General features: G+C 40.2%; 1 protein-coding gene across 8 annotated transcripts in view; it reads left to right on the top strand.

The window, feature by feature from the left end:
• TBCK (TBC1 domain containing kinase) overlaps nt 1–20,016 on the top strand; it is a 181,428-nt gene that overhangs the window by 143,541 nt on the left and 17,871 nt on the right. For 6 of the 8 annotated variants that reach the window (XR_016440822.1, XM_090036745.1, XM_090036748.1 and 3 more), the window contains 2 exons: nt 9,617–9,792; nt 18,553–18,712. The exons of 1 other annotated variant lie outside the window; for it this stretch is intronic. Coding sequence is in view for 6 of the 7 variants with exons in the window: in XM_090036745.1 (XP_089892871.1) it covers nt 9,617–9,792; nt 18,553–18,712 (336 nt within the window). In the remaining variant the exon portion in view is untranslated. Of the gene's footprint in view, nt 1–9,616; nt 9,793–18,552; nt 18,713–18,972; nt 19,619–20,016 lie in introns of those variants that run through there. One more of the 8 variants, XM_090036750.1, reaches the window with a different exon arrangement.

Here is a 20,016-nt window from a genome sequence, read left to right on the forward strand (position 1 = left end):
GTCTGCCACCAAACTTCATAATATAGAGTAGATCTAAGGCACATAGAGGCACTAGAGTAATACGACTAATAATAACTGGGAGAACTGCAGCAGAATACAAAACATTGCTGTTGTCATAGAAAATAATGGAAATCTTGCAGTAGTATTTAAGGAGAAGGATCTATGCCATGAAGATTGTTAGTTGGATATGTATAAAAGCAAATTTGAAAGGGTCCCTATGCAGACTTTCAAATCCATAATCATTGATGTTTGAAGCTAGAGCTTTCAGAGTTTGGCTTCTCTCTTGCAACTAAATTGCTCAAGTAAAGAACATAAAAGAGTGCACTGAAATCTCTTCAGTGGGTTGAAGCTCAAAAAGAAATCATATAAAAACTTGGTCATAGTACTAGGAAAGGGTATAGGAGTATTGCCAAGGTATGCAGAGAGAACATTGGGAATACCAAGGAACTATTTGAGATGCACCTGGCAAGGGATAAGAGAATAAAAAGGGATTCTACAAATATTTCAGGAAGAAGACCAAAGAAACCATAGGTCCATTACAGAATGCAGAAGGCAGCCTAGTCGCTCATGATATGAAGAAAGCGGAAGTATTTAATGCCTTTCTGCTTCAATCTTCATAAATGAGGGCAGCTACCAGATAATGAATGCAGTTGGCAGCAAAGATAGGGAATCAGAAAAACAGCTTAGAATAGTAGAAGAATGGGCTAGGAATTACATAGAGAAATGGGATGCTTTCAGTTTGGCAGGGCTGAATGGGATGAACCCTACAGTACTGAAAAAATCGGCTGAAGTAATTTCACAGGCATTGGCTATCTTCGTTGAGAACTCATGGAGGTCGGGTGACATCAGGTGACATGGAGAACAGCAAATATAGTGTCCACTTTTAAGAAAGGGAAGAAGGAGGTTCTGGGAATCTACAGACCAGTCAGCTTGACCTTGATACCTAGAAAGAGAATTCCTGGTCCTCAAGGAATCTATAGTGAAGCACCTAAAGGAGATCAAAGTGAACAGAAGAAGCCAACATAGATTCTCCAAGATCAAATCATGTCTGACCAACCTGATTTCTTTCAATGATGAAATGACAGGCTCTGTGGATGGGAGGGAGAGCAGTGTATGCGTTGTACCTTGACTTTAGCAAGGTTTCTGACACAGTCTCCCACAACATTCTCAATTACAAGTTAAGGAAATGTAGGCTAGATGAGCGTACTGTTACATGGGTACATAACTGGTTGGATCATTGTGCTCAACGAGTAGTCATCTGTGACTCATTGTCTAGTTAGGAGGACATATCATGTGGGGTTCCCTGGGAGTCTGTCCTGGATCTGGTATTGTTCAACATCTTCATTAAATATTTGGATGATGGGATGGAGTGCACATTTAGAAAATTGGTGGATGACACCAAGCTGGGTGGAATTGAAGACACTCAGGTGGGTAGGTCAATCAATCTAGTCATTCTGGATCCTAGGAAAAATGAATCAAATCAATCAATCAGATGAAATATGATAAGAACAAAAAAAGTGCAAAATCCTGCACTTGGGGCAGAATAGTTCTGTGCACAAATACAGACTGGGAAGTGAATGGCTAAACTGCAGTACTGCAGAGAAGGATCTGGTGGTTCCAATAGACCATAAACTTCAGTTAAAGTTTACTCTTATTACCAAAAAAAAAAAGCCAACAGAGTCCTGGATTATGTTTAACAAGAAAGTTGCTTGCAAATTGGATTTGGGCCCCACCTTTCAAGAAGAATGTAGACAGTTTGGGAGAAGTCCAGCACAGAGTGGCAAAAATGATTAGATGCCTGGGAAGGAAGACTTACAGGGAAAGTCTGAAAAGACTAGGGTTATTTGGTCTGAAGAAAAGAAGACTGAAGAGGGATTTGATAAGTCTTTAAATACTTGAAGGGTGATTATAAAGAGGATGAAGATGGGCTTTTCTCTATAGCTGTAGGCTGCAGGAATAGGAGCAATGGCTTCAAGTGACAGCAAAGAGAATTAGGGTATAGATTAGAAGGAACTTTCTGACCATAAGGGTCAAAACAGCTAGGGAGGAGGTTACATGACTAATGGCTAATGGCCTTTAATCTACCCATAGCTTTGAAGGAAATAGAGGTGCTGAAACAATGCTTTCTAATAGTTCTGTGCACAAATACAAACTGGGAAGTGAATGGCTAAACTGCAGTACTGAGGTTACATGAAGAAACTGTAGAATCCTTGGAAATTTTCAAGAGCAGGTTGGCCAGACACTTGGCTGTGATCACTTACAGAGGAATGATCCTGCATTCAGCAGCAGGCTGGATTAAAGGACCTTGTGAGGTCCTTTCCAGCCCTAATTTCCTATGATGTTACCTCCTTAAAATTGTTCTGAAACAACATTAAGTGGTCTTTGCCTGTTTTAACTCTAAATGAAAACTTCAATCATGAAATGAGACGCGACAAAAACAGGAGTGAAAATGGTAAAATTGAACAATTGAGAAACTGAAATGAAATTGAATGAAAAGCAAATCAAAGTTGTAGTGTATTGCAAAATTACAAAATCCTAGAGAAAAGCAGAAGTGATTAAAGAAGCATATATAGTCAAATAGTGCAGCTAGGAATTGACTGAGGAGAAGCTGAATAAGCTTGGTTGCCTCAGTCAGAACTTTCCAAACTCAGTTGCTAAAGCTAGTTGAATATGTGTACAGCATTCCTCTCCTCATTTTTTTTTTTTTTATTAGAAAGTCCCTATAATGATCTTCCCACGTGGATGTGCAATAGTGAAGACATCCAGTACAGCTGATTAAGGACCAGTATAGATAGTGAAAAAAGGCCGTTTTACATAGGGGTGATAGAAATATTGCTTTTTAAAGCATGTTCTCATTTGGTCAAGTCTTGGAGGAAGGAAGGAAATGACTAATAAAAATAGCTTCAGAAGAAAGAATTGTTTCAGCACTTCTATTTCCTTCAAAGCTATGGGTGGGTTAAAGGCCACACCTTTTATATACAAACCTTATGTGCTAGAGTATAGGCTTTTGATACAGTACTAGCAGTAACTGGGCATGCTAGATCAAAAAGGAAGAGAAGGTATAATAAATATGATTTGTCAACTTTACAGATGAATATTTCCATCTTGATTTTGTTTCAGTTGGATTGAATTTGCCTTAGTGATTAGTCAAAAATGAGTCTTTTACAAATAGAACACTTATTGCCTCTCTGTTTTTGGGGACAGCAAATGTATCTATCTTGACCGCATAATTGACCACTATGATTTATACTAGAAAAGTGTGAAGATGGCATATTTATTTGTGTGGACATTAATGCTTTCCCTGTTGCATTGATTCTGTGTGGCGAATTAAGCAAAGTAAAAGTGGGATGTGGTAGTTTAAAGACTCTTGAATGCAAATGTGCATGGGGACCAAGTAAAGACTGCATGCATAATCTCTTCTAGCATGTCCTACATAATGGTGGCTTACACACATAAAAAGCCCCACAAAACAATGCTTTACTTTAAACTTCACGTGCTCCCATGCTGAGCCCAGTGCATGCCCAGAAGAGGCATTGTTTTAGTTTGACCCAGCTAACCCAATGTCTATATAGATTGAGTGCTTCAACAGGGCTTTTTTGGCACATTTATCTAAGAGCTGATTGAATTAGCTCTAGATAAAAATGCTAAAAAGCCCCATTGAGGTGCTCAGTCTGTACAGTTGCTGAGGAGCTGGGTTGAACTAATGTGCTGCATCTTCCAGTAATGCACAGGATTTTTTTCACATCTGTCAGCAGCTTAACTGTCTAATTTTACAACTTAAAACATTATTTTAAAGTAGTTTTGTATGTAATTTTAAAGAAAAGGGTGTGTTTGTTTTTAAATGGTTATATAAAGCTGTCCAATTTCTATGCTCCCATTGTACCTCATTCTCTGGATTTGAACTTGGAACCTTCAGCACTGCAGCAGACTCAGCCCTCCCCAGTTGACTTATAGCACTACTTTAGGAAAATGCTGTTGTCTCATGGGCGGAGGGTGAATGACTTTAGCCCAGCAAGTGCACACACATGTTCTCCAGTCTTCCTCCTCCCTCATCACTTTTCTGGGTGGTAAGAGTTCCTGCTTTATATTGTTCCCAGAGGTGGGCTTCTGATACAATGTTCTGTATCTGAATTTTATCCAAAGAGCTCCACCTTGGTCTTTCTCTCTTCCCCTTCAACCCACCAATTCCTGCAAACTTCTTTTAAGACTAAACTATATGATGGCAAAATGATTTGGACAATGTGTTCCCAACTGTATTGTATTTATAAAAAGGATCTTATTTTGAGTATTTATCAGTTTTAGTTAAATAATTAGTGCATTAGTTAGAAATCAGATGTCTTTGCTATCATAAACAATTGCATGCTATACTATTCTAAATAGAGGAGGAAATTCCCTGTTGTGGCTACATCTGATAATTGTGGTGACAGAGTTCAAAATTTCTTTGTCCTGAAGATCATAAAACCCAGCAGACATATTAGTTTGATAGGTTAAGCATCTTCCCTTTAGTGTAGCAGACACTGCCTATAATTTAAACTTTTTTGATATCCTGTTTCATAGCATAGGGTTATATGGAGGCCGCACATAGGTTGGTTAAGGTCATACCACAACCAAGTCTTTATTTTGTACAGCTGAATTTCACCTTTCTTGTCTCCACAGCTCATTAATGTAATTATCTCTGTACTTATGGCAAAACCATAATGTCCAATCTGAAACATTTTAATAGAAAATTAATAGATTCCATAAGATGAAAAAAAGCTTCCAACACATTGCTGAAGCAAGACCTAGAGTTAGCACCATGATTACTTGAATTAATGCTTGGATTGTCTGATACTAAATGGCAAAGATGATACTATGTACTATAACTCCTTTTTCTCTAAGTGTGAAATTTTCATTCCCTGAATACTCCTTGATGAGGTCCTACATTTTAACTTTCTGAAAAACATAGGGACATGGTTTGATTTTTAACTTTCAAAATTGTATTTTACACCTAAGCCCTATTATTCTGTGCAGTCCATCATGTTTTACATCTGGAAATCTTGAGGAAATAGATTTTTTTAAATTAGCACAACATTTTCCAAGGTTGATAATTAAAACAGCAACCAAAAGACCTTCCGGAAGATGTTCGTTGTAGCAGATCGCTGCTGTTTTGCAAGCCATGTCTTCAGGCCAACCGGAATAAGTCACTAGAAACAGCTGTGCACTCAAAAGTTTTATAAACAGCTTTTGCCCCTGTTTGACCTTGGGCACAATAGGAGCACAACAATTGCACAAAGCCAAATTTAGCCCCAGTATTAGCAGGCAAATCTCCACTACAGGGATAAACTTAGAGTAAACTGAGCTCCATGGTGCCAACCTGCATGCTTGACTAATTCCCTGGAATATTATGCAGACCAGCTCTCTATGAATTTCAGTACTAGCTAGACACAGCAGTTGTTGTGGGGAAAGGGAAGAAGTCATATGGTCTCAAAAGAGTACATTAAAGCACAGTTCAGTGGTGCATTAAGCATCTCAAACTGGCCTGCATTTTAGTGTGGGGGAAAATGTTTTCTTAGAAGTGGGTTTTTTGAAAAGTTGAGGGTAGCACTTGAAGCAGAAGTGTCAAGACTTCTCCATAGAGTCCTATTATCCACAGAAGATTTGCTGTGTGAGGAATGCTTGGTGGTAAAAATAATCTAACTCATGCCTGTTCAGTCCTATGCAGAGGTGATGTTACAGATGTTGTGTGTGAAGTCCCTCTCTCTCTGCCTCTCCCTTGGGTCATTCCAGGTGGATCTGTCTCTCTTTTTGGTTCAGGCTGGTCAACCAGGTGAACTGGCCAGATAAATTCCTGAGGGGAGCGGGGAACACACTTTTTTCCTTGTGGCAGACATTTTGAAAGCAACAAGCTACGTGCTTCCAGGCTGCTGTCTGGATGACTTTCTGTAAGTAAAGACTTGGAAACTAGACAGGAGTTAGGATTTATGTCTAGGCCAGACACATTTTAAAAGGATGATTATGTCCAAGACTGTATATTCTGACTTTCTTGTTCTACCCTCCTTCCCTCTTCCCCACCCCCCCACATCAATAGAAGTATCGGTTTACAGCATGCCTTTACATGGTACTGTGGAGGCAGAGAGGTGCACCTTTTTGCTCCAAGATTGGATAGTGGAGTTTGTCTGTTTTATGTTCCTCCAGTACGACCTGAGGTTTATGCTTGGGGTGCTTCAGACTGAATGAGGCACCTAGCAATATTACCTGTGGGCAAAGCAGCAACCCCAAGATTTGCAGGGTCTGTGTGCCTGAGGCTGCACAGAGCCCTAACAGAGACCAGTGCCTGGGTGGTGGCATCCTTACACCAGCCTTGCAGGTGTTCTTCAGGAAGCAGGACAGCCAGCTGTAGACTCCCCGGGGGAGACTTGTGCAGCAAGGTTTTTGGACCTGGCACAGTGAGGAGGGTGACTCTGCGTAGTAGCAACCACTGCTATGCCTCCACAACATGCACCATTGTGTTAATTTAGATCCGTGGCTGTCTCACCATTTACTGCTAGATCAGCTGGAATTTTCAAGATGGCAATCCTCAGATTTTTTACACAGTTTGAAGTTCATTCGATGGGGGGGGGGGGGCATGTTTCACCTTTTTTCATGCTTTTTCTGGTGGGATGGAGCGGATTGAGTGAGGCTAGCTCTTCTGCATTGAAGAGACCTTGTAATATAATTCATTTAAAAAAAAAACACACAAAACCTAATACTCCAATTATAAGTAATATTTTATTGAAAAAATTCCACCAGGCTTCATCTTTGGATGATCATAGAATCATAGAAAAATAGGGCTGGAAGAAACCTCATGAGGATATCTAGTCCAACCCCGTGCTCAAGGCAGGACTAGCCCTATTTAAGCTATTCTGGACAAATGTTTGTTTAACCTGCAGTTAACAGCTTCCAAGACTGAAGATTCCATGACCTTTTTAAGTAATCTGTTCAGTTCTTAATTAGCTTCATAGTGAGCGCATTCTTCCTAATAGCCAACCTTTGTGGTCTTATTTTCAAACCATTACTCCTTGTCCTATCCTCTGCAGACAAGGAAAAAAGTGCATCACCACCCTGTTTATACTACCCTTCAGGTATTTGAAGACTGTTATCAAATCCCTCCCTCAATCTTCTCTTCTCCAGATGATAACAAACCCAGTTCTTCTGACCTTTTCTCATAAGTCACGTTTCTAATCCTTTGTACACTTTTGTTGCTCTCTTCTGAACTCTCTAATTTGAACACAATTTTCTTGGTGTGGTTCTCGAAATTGGACATAGAACTCCAGGTGAGGCCTCACTGGTGCCAAATAGATGGGAAGGATTGGATTATTTAACTTGATTTGGAGATGGCATTCCTGCTAATATAGCCCAGTATGCTTTTGTGTGTGTGTGTTTTTGTTTGGATGGGGAAAGGGTAGGTGGGGGTGGGGGAGCTTGGTAATAAAAGCACACTGTTTCCTCATTTACCTTGTGTCCACTGACTCCAGGTCCTTCTCTATAGTACTGCAGTTCTTACTAGACATTCTCCAATCCATTCACTTGTCTATTGAATGTAATTCAAATTAATTTCAGACCACTTTTCCAGTTTATCAAGGTCATTCTGAATTCTAATCCTGTTCTCCAAAGGATCTGCACCCCCACCCAGCTTGGTGTCATCTGCAAATTTGCTAAGTATTGCTAAATCTTATTCTCCAAGTTATTAATGAAGAATAGATTTTCCTATCTTCTGCGATGGTCCCATTACAGTTCCTTGTTTGTAAATTTGATTGATAGAAAATAAAACTAACACTTGCTGGGGTTTTGTAAAGATATTCACAGAGAAAATTATCAAGTGCAAATAAGCTAACAAGGTTCTTTGGGTAGAAGTGATTATCTTTTATTAGACCAACTAAATAGTTGGAAATTTGTGCCCAAAAACTTGTGAAGAACAAACACCCTTCTTCAGGCATATAGAGAATCTGCTAGTGAATTGTGTACTCTCCTGGGCAGAATAAAAGCCAAAATACAGGTCTGTGAAAATGCAGGTGCCTGGCAGTAAGGATCAGAGGGGTGGAAGACGATAGGTGTGAGACAGATGGGGGAAGGGAGAGTGTAGAACTGGTGATAGAAGAATATAGCTGGTAAAAATGCAGACAGGTTACCTTGGGTTATCAGAGGGCAGGCAGGTTATAATGTGCCATAAATCCAGTATCTCTTTTTAGTCCATGATTTTTATTATATCCAGTAGATTTATGAAGTGAAGTTCATAGGCTTATCTGTAAAAGGTGTTTTGTAAATTCCCCTTGAGAATTAGAACTGAGAGATTGAAAAGAGTGGTTTTCTTGTGAGAAATGTACCCCACAGGTAATTGGGTATTTTTATCTTTGATAGATTTTTGGTGTGCATTCATTCTGGTACACAGTTGCTGGTTGGCTTCTCCTACATATGTTCTATCAGGGCTTGTAGTTCATTGGATGAGATGTATTACATTTCTGGTGGTGCAGGTGTAAGATCCAGTGTTGGTGATGGTTCTGTTGTGGGGTGTAGTTATTGTGGGAGTGGTGAAGATATGTTGGCAGGTTTTACATTTTTTGTCTCAGCCTGGTCTGAATTCATTCAATGTGTTTTGGGCCATAGGAAGTCTGCTTCTGGTGATGAGGTTGGTGGGGTTCAGTGGAGGGTGAGATTCAGAGTATGTACAGCCACTTTACCTTACATACAGTGGGTGGTGGGGATGAGGATTTCAGCCACAATGAGTACTTCGTGAACAAACCAGATACAAAATTTGTTCTGCTAGCTGTTCATCAGGCAGTTATGAAGGGCACACTCGCAACGTTTAAGAGCACAGGCAGTCCTCGACTTACGGCATTTCAACTTAGGGCAATTCACACTTGCGGTGCTCTGCTACTTACACCCATGTTATTACTTACGCTGCTGAATCCTTACAGTTGGGCACTACAGGGAAATTTACAATGAGAAAAAGAGGGCAGCAAAATAAACATCCCTGAATCAGTTTCTCAAAAAGCCATCAAGTGGCCCTAAGTCTCCCCAAAATCTCCCCAAAGAAGCCCTTCTGACTTCCATGACCCTGATGGTGTTCCTTCACCTTCTGATTAAATAAAATTTTATGCGATTAGTTACTCTATTGCCCTGTTTAATCGATTTATATACAGTACACTTCAGAATGGTTTGTACGGTACACTGTATATCATTTATAGTTGATTTAAATATGGTGTTTATGGTCTTTTCTATAAAAAGGTGGGCATCAGGCCCTTGGTCAGGAATGTAACCCCCTATTATAACACTATTTCTATGGGAAAGTCAGATTTGACTTGCATCGTTTCGACTTACAGCACCTTTTCCAGGAATGTAACCCACTGTAAGTGCGAGGGCTGCCTATAATATACAAATGGAAAATAGAGCTAAATTTGTCAGGTGAATTATGTACAAAGAATAATATCAAAAACTTGCATCAAAGTTCTTTGGAGTTGTAGGAAATGATCTTTTCACTGTAGTACTTGACTTTCTTTATACTGTAAGAGTGTTGTATGAAGGAGAATCTACAGAGAATGTCGTAAGTATCTGATTGGCTGAGTCATTTTTAAGATTATTTTGTTTTTCCGTCTTAAAGTCTAGGGACCCTATCAAGTTGGATGATCTGAAGGCAGAGGTATCACCACGGATATCAGCAGAAGATCTGATTGATTTATGTGAACTGACTGGACCCAGCCATTTCAAAACACCTACCAAAAAAACCAAATCTAGCAAGCCAAAACTGCTAGTGGTTGATATCCGTAACAGTGAAGAGTATCCTTTATGTCTAAGGCCATATTTTCAATCCTTTTTTTTTTTTTTTTGACTGACCTTGCTTATTTTCATTGCTAGTAATGTTGTGGTAGAATGGTAAATAATCTAAATGGCTCTGTAGATGTACAGTAGATTTACTAAACCTAGCATTGATAATAGAAGCTCTTGCTCTGTGGAAACGACACTCCCCATAAATCATTTCTTTCTTTCTGTCTAAAAAATGGTTACAGTTAGTTCAGTTTGCACTAGCTCAGCACAGGTGACCTTAAATCTCAGAGCATTTGTAGACTATCCTGATGTAATGAAACGTTGGATTAGTGTAAAGCTGACACAGCTGACTTTCAACCAGTTGCTTCTGGCTGACCTTTTCCTTCCCAACATTGTGATTGGAGTTGTTTTGGAAGTGGGACTTTGCAGAAGTCTGAAAGGGTAAAAGAAAAATGGAGAAGAGGACTAGTATACCATCCCATTTAGAAAAAAATTGCCCAGGTGGTACATTCTAGCAGCCACCAGTTAAGGTACCTAGAGGTTCATTTTTAAATTATGCAAGAAGGCTGTCCTAACCTCAGAGCTTTTGTGCAATCAGAAGACACACTAAGGTGGCTGAAAGCTACCTTTTTCTTGGTATGGCTGAGGAACAAATCCTGTCTTTCTTTAAATTGTCATTCAAACTTGTTTTTCCATGCAGCATAACTTCACGTATTTTGTTGGGTTTCTTTCCATTTCACAGTCTCATGAGTTTTTTCCAGATGAGCTCCAACCTGGTGCCATGTTGTCCATAAATCACAAGATACTATTGGATGAAGCGCCATCTCATAATGAGTTTTTCAAAATGTAGTTAATTACACTTGAGCCATTTTTAAAAATTGCTTCTTTCAAAAGAGCAAAGTCCATACAGGCTACAACCTTTTGAAGGAGCTAATTCCCTGATTTTGCTGTGTGACAAGATACAATGTCACCCTGATCATAAGTTCCTATTTATGTAATGCCAGCAAACAATGGCTCATGATAGTATAGCAGGTCATAAATTAATAACCATTTTATAGTAGTTGAGACATCCACAGAATTAATGTATTTCACAAGTTCTGTGTAGGAGTACTGTAGTATATGAATTTGAGAGAACAGCTTTGGACTTCAATTTTCTATAAAATTTACTGAGGTTTGTTTCAAGTGTAACACCCCACTGAGGGGTCATAACCACTGCCAGTGGCATTTTGTGGGACCCTGGGGCACCAGCTAGACCTGTCCTTTTGGTTCCTCTGGACTAACAAGGAACCTCAAGAGGATCCCAGTATGGGGATACCTCCTGTAGCAGCACTCTGACAGAATAGGTAACTCTTTACAATAGTTATTATGTACATATTAATTTATATTCAGATATTTACATGCATACATACATATATTTACACTTGTATTTATACATTGCTCCCTATTCTGAGGTTTAATTCATAACTCAGTTAACTTATGGGATAAAACTAATGAACTCAATGCTTATATATATAACTGTGTAACAACTTATGTACACACATAGGTAGGTGATCACACACCTGGTGGAGCTGTGGCAACAGTAGGTCCATTCCCCATACAGCAAGGCAACCTTACATGCGTCCAAAACCCAAAAGAACCAAAACACAAATACCCCAATTTTTGTTTAAAATTACAGTCCTGGTAGGTCTGATGTAGACACCCAAAATAAGTCTTTCGATTGACTGCTGTTGTCTTGATGTCAGCTTAGTTCAGGCAAGAGTAATCAGTCAGATGTGGGTGCATTGGGAGCTCCCTCAGTGGCCCTGGGGCTCTACTCCTACTGATGGCTGGTGCCTTTGCCTCCTATAATACACAAACACCCTCCTCCCCATGACATCCCTTTCTGCCCCTCAGACAGGGCTGATGGGCCTACTTTCCTGCAGGTTAACTCACTCAAGGCCCCCCATGTGGGAGTCCACTACAAGTACCAACTCCCAGCCCTGGGTGCTTCCCTATCCCTTGCTGTCCCCCGCAATGAATTTGTAGATTTGCCACAAGATCACCTCTCATCCTTCTCTTATGAAGGCTGAAGAGATCCAGGTCTCTCAATCTCTCCTCACAGGGCCTTACCTGCAAGACCCTAACCATATGAATGGCCCTTTTCTGGACCCTCGCAAGGTTATCCACATCCCTCCTGAAATATGGTGCCCAAAATTGGATGCAGTACTCCAGCTGCAGCCTCACCAGTGCCATGGAGGGGAAATATCACCTCCCTGGACCTATTTGTGATGCACCTGCTTCCATCACTTTGCCCCCCAGCGAGATCCCTACAGTCTCCTCACTGTAGTTTGTCCCTCTCTCAGCTCCCCAGCTGTTCCCAAGGGCCACCCTTCTGCACTAGACCCTGGTGGTCGCTCCTCCTGGCCACAGAGCTCTGGGGCTCTGAAAGGGACTGTATTTCCAGGGCCTGAAGGCAGAATTGCTCCAAGCCTTTTGTTCTGGTGTCCTCAAGGGGACAAAAAAAACTCCCAGGCTCAGCTTAGTTTTGGCTCACAGTGGGACACACCCTCTATGGCTGAGTATCCCTTCTGTTACAGTCTGTTACATAAGTAAGTATGGAAGTAGAACAGGCTTGTTAGAAAGTATCTTGTTTTTGTTTAACCAAAACCAAACTTTTCATTAAGTAGTGGATCAGTATTAACTATTAGGTATTCATATGTACCCTGGATGGTTTTTCTACTAAGCTCGTATTAGATGCCTTAATTTTTATAAATTTTTTTCTTAACCAACTTATTTGGTGATTTACAGCTTGATAAATCCTGATTTAAGAGGAATTGTAAGTTTGTCAAGAAGCAGTACTAAAAGATTTTTTCTGTATTTAGATATGCTGTTTACTGCAAAACAACAAGGTAGAGTTTGGAGAACATTTTAATTTACAGTGTATGTTAGCAAAACACACAAGCCATTGTTACAAGAGATATTGTCAGTCTCTGGAAATATGCCAACACTTGAACTAGCCACATGATCTGCAGTACTGATAAAACAAAGATAGTCAAAGCTCCAAGCTGGTGTAATTTTTTTCCCCCTTTTTGTTTGTTTAACCTCATGCATCAGTTGAGGTTTCCAGCTAGTTGCAGGCTTAGCTACCTGAAAAGTTTGTTCATTATCTAGAGTTCAGTGGCTTACTTTCCTCTTGGAATTTAGATTGATTTTAAATTTTATTCATAGAAAAGGTCAAAGTAAGGAAGTCTTTTAATTTGGTCTTCACTATTCTTTATCATGTTCCTAAACTATTTTGTGGGAGATAATTACCTTATGAACAGGAGTGTACCTGCCAAATGAGACGAAATGAGAATCAAACCTGTAAAAGGTTATTTTATATCACCTAGAAATCTCTAATACTATGGTCAATAGTAAGTTTAAATATTCAAGTGAAAATTCGGTTGATCTGTTTAATTTGGCTCTCCAGTAACCAAAGGAGCCCAATAGGAGCACGGGGGATATAAAATGCTTATAATACATTTATTTCTACAGGCATTTCTATTGCTTATGTACAACAATTGGTTTATTGAATGTCAGCTGTGAAAACAAAGTATTTTTAAATGTCTATATAGCTTTCTCAAGACTTCATTATTAGCTAGGTAGGCTGACACCATTGGGCTGCCGTGAAACAATATGTGATGTTAAGAGCAAGTCCTTGTCTACATTGCAAAGTTCTCAACAGAATTTAAGTAATGTTATTAGAAAACTTGCCAGAGAAGGATCATAAATTAGAAGTGACAGTATAGTCCAATTTCTACTGATGATGATGTTTTCAGGTCGGAGTTTTGAGACAGATTAATGAATGGGGTAGTATGGGAAGGAGCTGCTTAATAGGTTGTATCAACACTGTGGAGAAATAGCAGACTTAAGATTTTGAAAAATGATGAATGGTCAGCTTTGAAAGGGTGCTTGTAATGACAATAAGATATCATACTGGGTGAGTTGACGTTTTACTTGGAAACATGCCAACATGGTGCCCATTTTTAAGAAGGGGAGAAGGGATGAGCTGGATAGCTTTAGGCCAGTCAGTCTTACCTCTGTCCTTGGGAAAACACTGGAAAAAATCCTTGACACCATTCAGGCAGGTTAATTGTTGAGTAACAATGTCAATTAGCCTGCGTCTTTGGCAATGGCCTCACGGTGTTTGGTTTAGGAGGCATTGTGCCCAGAGTAGACTAGCACGTTTGGAGGTAGTGTTGCTGGGGCTGATAAAACTGTTGTATAGACATGGTCATAGTATCCCATATTCTTTTAGTAGGTTTGAGGTACTCAATCTCCAGCTGTGATCATGTGAACATACCAAAAAAATTGTTATGCAGTGTTCTTCCTTTTATGCATTACTACCATATTTACCTACATCCAAGACTATTTTGAATTTTAGATGAAACTAAGCCACCCCCCAGTTACATTCTATGCATGGAAAATGATACATTTCTCATAATTTTCCATGTATAGAATCTAATTATTGGGGGGAGGGGGGTAATCTTAAATTTATCCCCCACAACCGCTGCAGCAAGAAAAGCAGTGTAGGGGTGGGAGGCAGATGTCTAGATGTCCAGCCCCTTGCCTTCCCATGCCTGTTGTCTGCCTGCCTCCCCTAGCCCCTGCCCACTCCTCAGGCACTTGCCCCTTCCTCAACCCTGATTACCTTCTGCAGGATCTCTGGCTCTGGGGCAGGCAGCGAGGCAAAAACAATGGTTGCAGCTCCAGGTTAGGTTGGGGTCTTGGTTGGAGTCACAGCTGAGGCAGAAGTTAAGTGGTAGAGGGGGGTGGGTAGGGAGGATTGACTGGCTTCAATCTCCCCCAAACTCCCCTGAGCCTTGCACACACTTCAGGTCTTTCCCATATGCCCTCCCCACAGATGTCCCTTGTCCTTCCCTCTCCCCCTCACTGTTCTGTCTCCCCTGTGCTCCCCCTGTTGTGTGCCACTTGCCACATGGCTTCAGCCAGCCCAGCCCAGAGCAGATGCGGTTTTAGCTCTGGGCCCCATACCAGAGCCTCAGCAGCCACCTACCCCAGTTGGTACTTGAATCCAAAATAAGACTTCCCCCCCATGTTGATTTGTGGGGGAGGGTGGGGAATCTCCTCTAGGAGTCACGTAGAAATGGTATTTCTTTAAAAAGTGGATTCCATGTTAATTAGTGTGCCAACAAGTAAATACCATCCCATTTCATTTTAATACTTTACTCTACCTGTGGTATCCTTTCTCACACACCTTCATACTTCCACAAGAAAAAAACAAAAAAAAAAAAGAGAAGCCCAATTGCTTTTAATACAGTTTGGTAGGAAACCATGTACAATATAAATATAATATAAATTGAAAAATTTTAAACGGGTGTCCTGCTTGTACCATTTTAAAGGGTCTTTAGCATGGTTTGCATGTTAGGCTGTACTTGGAAATGAAGGAACAGCTGTATTGTAATGAGGTACATGTTGTGAGCACAAGATCTAGAGACGGTTCCCTTTCCAGATAGTTTTACAAGAGAAGACTTTTTAATGAAAATGTAATATATTCTAAGTAGTGTCTTTGTTTGCAGTTGAAAGCCAGGAGTTCTGTCTAAGCCTCATTTCATTAAGTATGTTGGCAGAAATACTGGCAATGTTCCATTCCTTTTATGAAAGTTAGCTAGCTAAGTACTCCATGTTCTTTAAGTCTGTTGCACAAAATCTCTGCCTTTTGTAATTATCTTAGTGATGGAATGGTTAAGATGGTCATTTAAGATTAGAAAGAATACAAATGACGAAAAATAGCGAGCCTGCATAGTTGGATACTAATGTCATTACCCTAAGTACAAGTCAATTTATTTACCCTGTCAAAAGGTTAGGGTGCTTGAACTGAGTAGTTTATCATGCTCAGTATAAATAAAATCATGTTCTTCTGAAAAAAGTTCTCCTATTTAAAAAAAAAAAAAAAAAAAAAGTCCTATGTAGCAGTAATGTATCCAATTAGAGCTATAAACCAGAGCCTTTTTGTACCTTTCTTGGGGAAGAGAGAGTCTTTTTTGCCTTCCAAATAGAGGCAAATGACCTATAGTAATCAGTGAGATTTCTCTCATGAATCTTTCAGAAATTTTTGTTTTGCTGGACTTTCCCACCACATCATAATGATAATCAAGCTTCATGTGTTCACACTTAATCACATTTTTAAAAATTATGCTAGTCTTAGTCTAACTAGATTAATCTTAATGCCTTCCAAACCAACTCATTTTAATTAAATCCTGGAATTTACTAGCCTTCTCTAAGTATAATTGAGTGACTAATCATCAGAATACTTTGTTTGCAGTATTTTCCACCCAACAAATTGACTGCTATACATTTTTTTTTTAAAAAGTCTTGCCATGTTCGTATGCAAGAGAGAGAGGTGCCTGTGAAAGTTTTAATAAGTCAGTAATAGATTACATGAACTCTTTAACTTCAGTTTGAGTTTTGAGCAAGTTTGGACCTCCATTGTTAGTGAGACAATGCTCATCTTTTTTAAAAAGAACTCAGCATTAGGCTTTTAGACCATTTCTGAATAGGAAGACTAATGGACTTAAATGCAGGAATATGACATGCTGACCAGGCGTGAGTTAGGCTTTTGATAAAGTTTAGAAGAAACTTTTTAGATTACAACCTATCATGTGTATGCCTTCCAATATATAAATGCAAATATAGATTTTGAGGGACTCAGTTTCTAATCCTTTTTATGTGCTTTTACCCTGTCTGTGAGGAAAAGTTTGTCATTGTATTCAAATGTCTATATTTTTGAGGTTAAAAAGGTGTAGTAAAAAAAAATAATAACTTCAGTTCATACCAGTGATTGGCACTGTATCGATGACCAACAGACACACAACTTCACGCAGGCAATTGCCAGTACTTTCATTTTTTGGTACAAGAAGCTTTGTGTTCCAAGTACTAAATATTAAACTGCAGCCAGGGCAAAGTATCTGTCGTTTGTGGATGCAAAAATTTCATGCATGCCAATTTTAAATGATTAAACCTTTAAAAAGATGTCAGGCTGACAAAAGGCTAGATGTGTTCGTGAACATAAGACCCCGGCACACATTTATGTCATTGGCACAGTGGGAACTGATCCCTGATCCCAACAACTGCATTTCCTACTGTGCCACACATACAGAAGCATAATTGTTGGGACTGAGGATCAGATCTAAATCACACCATTAATACTTGCCAGTGCAGGGGGACCCCAGGATTATAATCTTGCACTGGCAGATTGAAAGAAGGGTGCCCACAGGTCCATCCTGGCTGACAGCTGTCTGTCAGCTGGCCCCTAGATCCTATCAGGGACTCCAGCCAGCTCTAGTATGGTCTGTGCTTAGAGCTGACAATCAGCTGATTGTTGGGCCTGAGGCAAAAATCAGCTACTTGTCATTACCAGCCCAAGACTGCACCCGACCCAGTTCAAGCCCCCTAAGTGGTTGGTGGGAAAAGTACTTCCAGTCCACTTCTGGGTTCACCACTGGGCACATGGGGAGGGCCCCCACACCGCTTCTGTGGGATGCTCCATCTGCCCCAGTGTTGCAGCGTTCACGAGCCACGCCTGGTACCTTGAGGTATGTAGAAAAAACATTTAAAGCTGTGTCTGTGACCAAATTGCTGATTCTCCGAATCAGCATCAAATCTTCAGATTTGGATTCAGCTGAATCAAATCGGGGACAGTGATCCAAATAAACTAATCAAATCCAAACAAATCTGGAATCAAATAGGGCCTGCTTTGCACACCGCTGCTGTGGTGCTCCAGCTCCCCATGTGCTACTTCTGTGGACACCCCAGGAACTTAAAGTGAGTATGCACCTGGATTCCCAAGCAGTACACCTGCTTTTTAAAGGCCTTGGGCACAACGAGCCTTAGATGAGGAAAATTCTCCCTGATGTTAAGCTCGTGGCACCCCCTGATCTGCCTCTGGGAGTTGGGTGGTATCGCTGCATCCAGAACTCAGTGCTGCCCCCAACTCAATCCCTCTGGTTGGGTGATGGATAGCTGTATCCTGGACCCCTAGAGCTGCCCCATGCCACATCTCTGCACTCACCTGAGCAGTGGGATTTGGTATGGGTCAGCCCCAACATGCCACACATTCAATTTAAGGCCTGGTGCAGACAAGCCACAAAGATGTTCCACCTTATATGTGGAGCATCCTTGTGGCACATTTGCTGTATTGTCATGTCCTAAATTGGCTTTAACATTTGGCCAGGTTATTATTTATGGCACAGTTTACACAGTTTTAAATCTAGTGTGTGCCAGGACCCTACATTTTTCTTTTCACTGTGCATCTAGGTACACATTGACCACTGCAGTTTTGGAAATAATTCTACCTTTTTTTTTTTATAAAACCATAAATAAATCTTTGCCCTGTTAGTTTTCACGTGAGCTAGCAGCTATTTTCAGTTTGAATAAATAGTAACTGCGATTCTCAATGTGCATTAGCCCAAAAAAAATAAATTGGTTTGTGTCATATCAGGCAGAGGAGGGGACTTCTTAAAAGGAGGCAGCTTCTGTTTTAATTACTTCATCATTGGCAGTAGCAGTGAAGGAGGAAGTTCATTATTTGCACTTTAGTCAAAAACTTAATAGTACAAATTCTTAATTAAAACGCTTGCATATAACTCCCATTGACTTTCAGTGGCTGAAATCTCTTCATCTGTTTTGTGGTAGACACTGTACAGTGCTGTGCTAGGGTGCTGTACAGAAAGTGAGAGTATATCTTAGAACATCTTTTCCATTGTGTTTTTTCTTAACTGTGTTCTCCTTCAGCTTTAACCGTGGCCACATTTCAGGCAGCATCAACATTTCATTTGGTTTGGCTTTCACAACAGAAGGAGAGCTTGTCCAATGCCCTGCTACTGCTACACTCCAGAGCTTTAAAGGAAGAGTTATTGTAATTGTAGGACATGTGGTGAAGAACACAGCTGCTGTAAGTTTACTGTACTGCTGTAACATATACACATAGTATAAATGCTCCTCAGACCTGAATAGTAATGTGAAGGTATCAGTAAGTAAATATCACTAAGGACTTGGAAAACTGCTTCCACATAAATATTTTAGGGCACGCTGGGGCTTCTTCATATCTCTTTCTAATTCAGAGAGGGGAAAAAATTAACTTCCAATGTCTGGAAAATGCCAGTGTTGGAAAGGACATCTGAAAATGGTTTGTTTGTTTGTTTGTTTTTACAGTTTTAAAACTTTGGCGTATTTTCTAAATGGCCAACTTCTGAGTTTGCACTGGAGGAAGCCAATCTTGTGAATTAGCTGGCTTTTCTTGCCACTACTGTAGAATTACAAAAGGACTGGATGGGTAGGTAAAGGGGAGTCGGGTTGTTGCCAGGTTTAAAGAAAGTGAAAAATTGTATCTGGCTAGGAAAAAATAGAAACAACTTGCTGATCAGATTTCCAGTATCCTAGCCAATTTTCCCATGAGCATTGAAGGGGAAACAAGTGCTCACATGTGACACCTTTAAATATGTTGCTGATGGTGTTCAAGTGGCTGCATTTTTAACTTTGTGGCAGTGGTGCTCTATCTTGTCTGTACCTCTCCCTAGCTGAACATTAACAACATCATAAGCTAATGCAGCAAGGAGTGGAAGTGCCTTTTGTAGCATCTTTTCTCTGAAGTAAAATGAAGTTTGGAACTTTCCTTTTCTTTGTGAAATTCTGGAACACTTCTCCTCTTCCGCCCTCCCCACCTCCAAATTCCTCTGCAAGACGCTCCGTGGCTTAGCTTGCTCTTTGTCCACAGGAGACGCCTGAACCTAAAGCCATGATCTTACAAGACTTAAAATGGCTTGAATCCTCCTATGGCCAAACACCAAGGGACATATCTATTGTGGGGAATAGAAAAAACATTTTACTTAATGCATGTTGGTCATTTGCAAAAGTAATTGAGATTGTTTAGATGGTATCAAAAAGAGGTTGCATTAAAATTTACTATACAGCTCATCTAACGTAGTCTCATATCAGTGAGTATCTGTGACATTTCTAGGTATATGCATTCGAACTAAGTCAGTCTCTTGTTACTACAGTATGAAATGCATTTGTTCACAATAGGTTGCTGAAAGCTGGCTACATAACTCTCTCTTTAGTGGACAAGTGCAAATGTATAATATACTGGGCGTGTCTACATATGCAGTAGACTGTTTTACTGTGCATTAAAGCGTTACGTGAAAAACTGACACTATGCTAACGTGCAATAAAATATTCTGCTGCACATTAAGCATCACT

Source organism: Crocodylus siamensis, chromosome 2 (genome assembly GCF_052110815.1).
Source record: "Crocodylus siamensis isolate JL-2025a chromosome 2, ASM5211081v1, whole genome shotgun sequence".
In the NCBI taxonomy this organism is placed as follows: domain Eukaryota; kingdom Metazoa; phylum Chordata; order Crocodylia; family Crocodylidae; genus Crocodylus; species Crocodylus siamensis.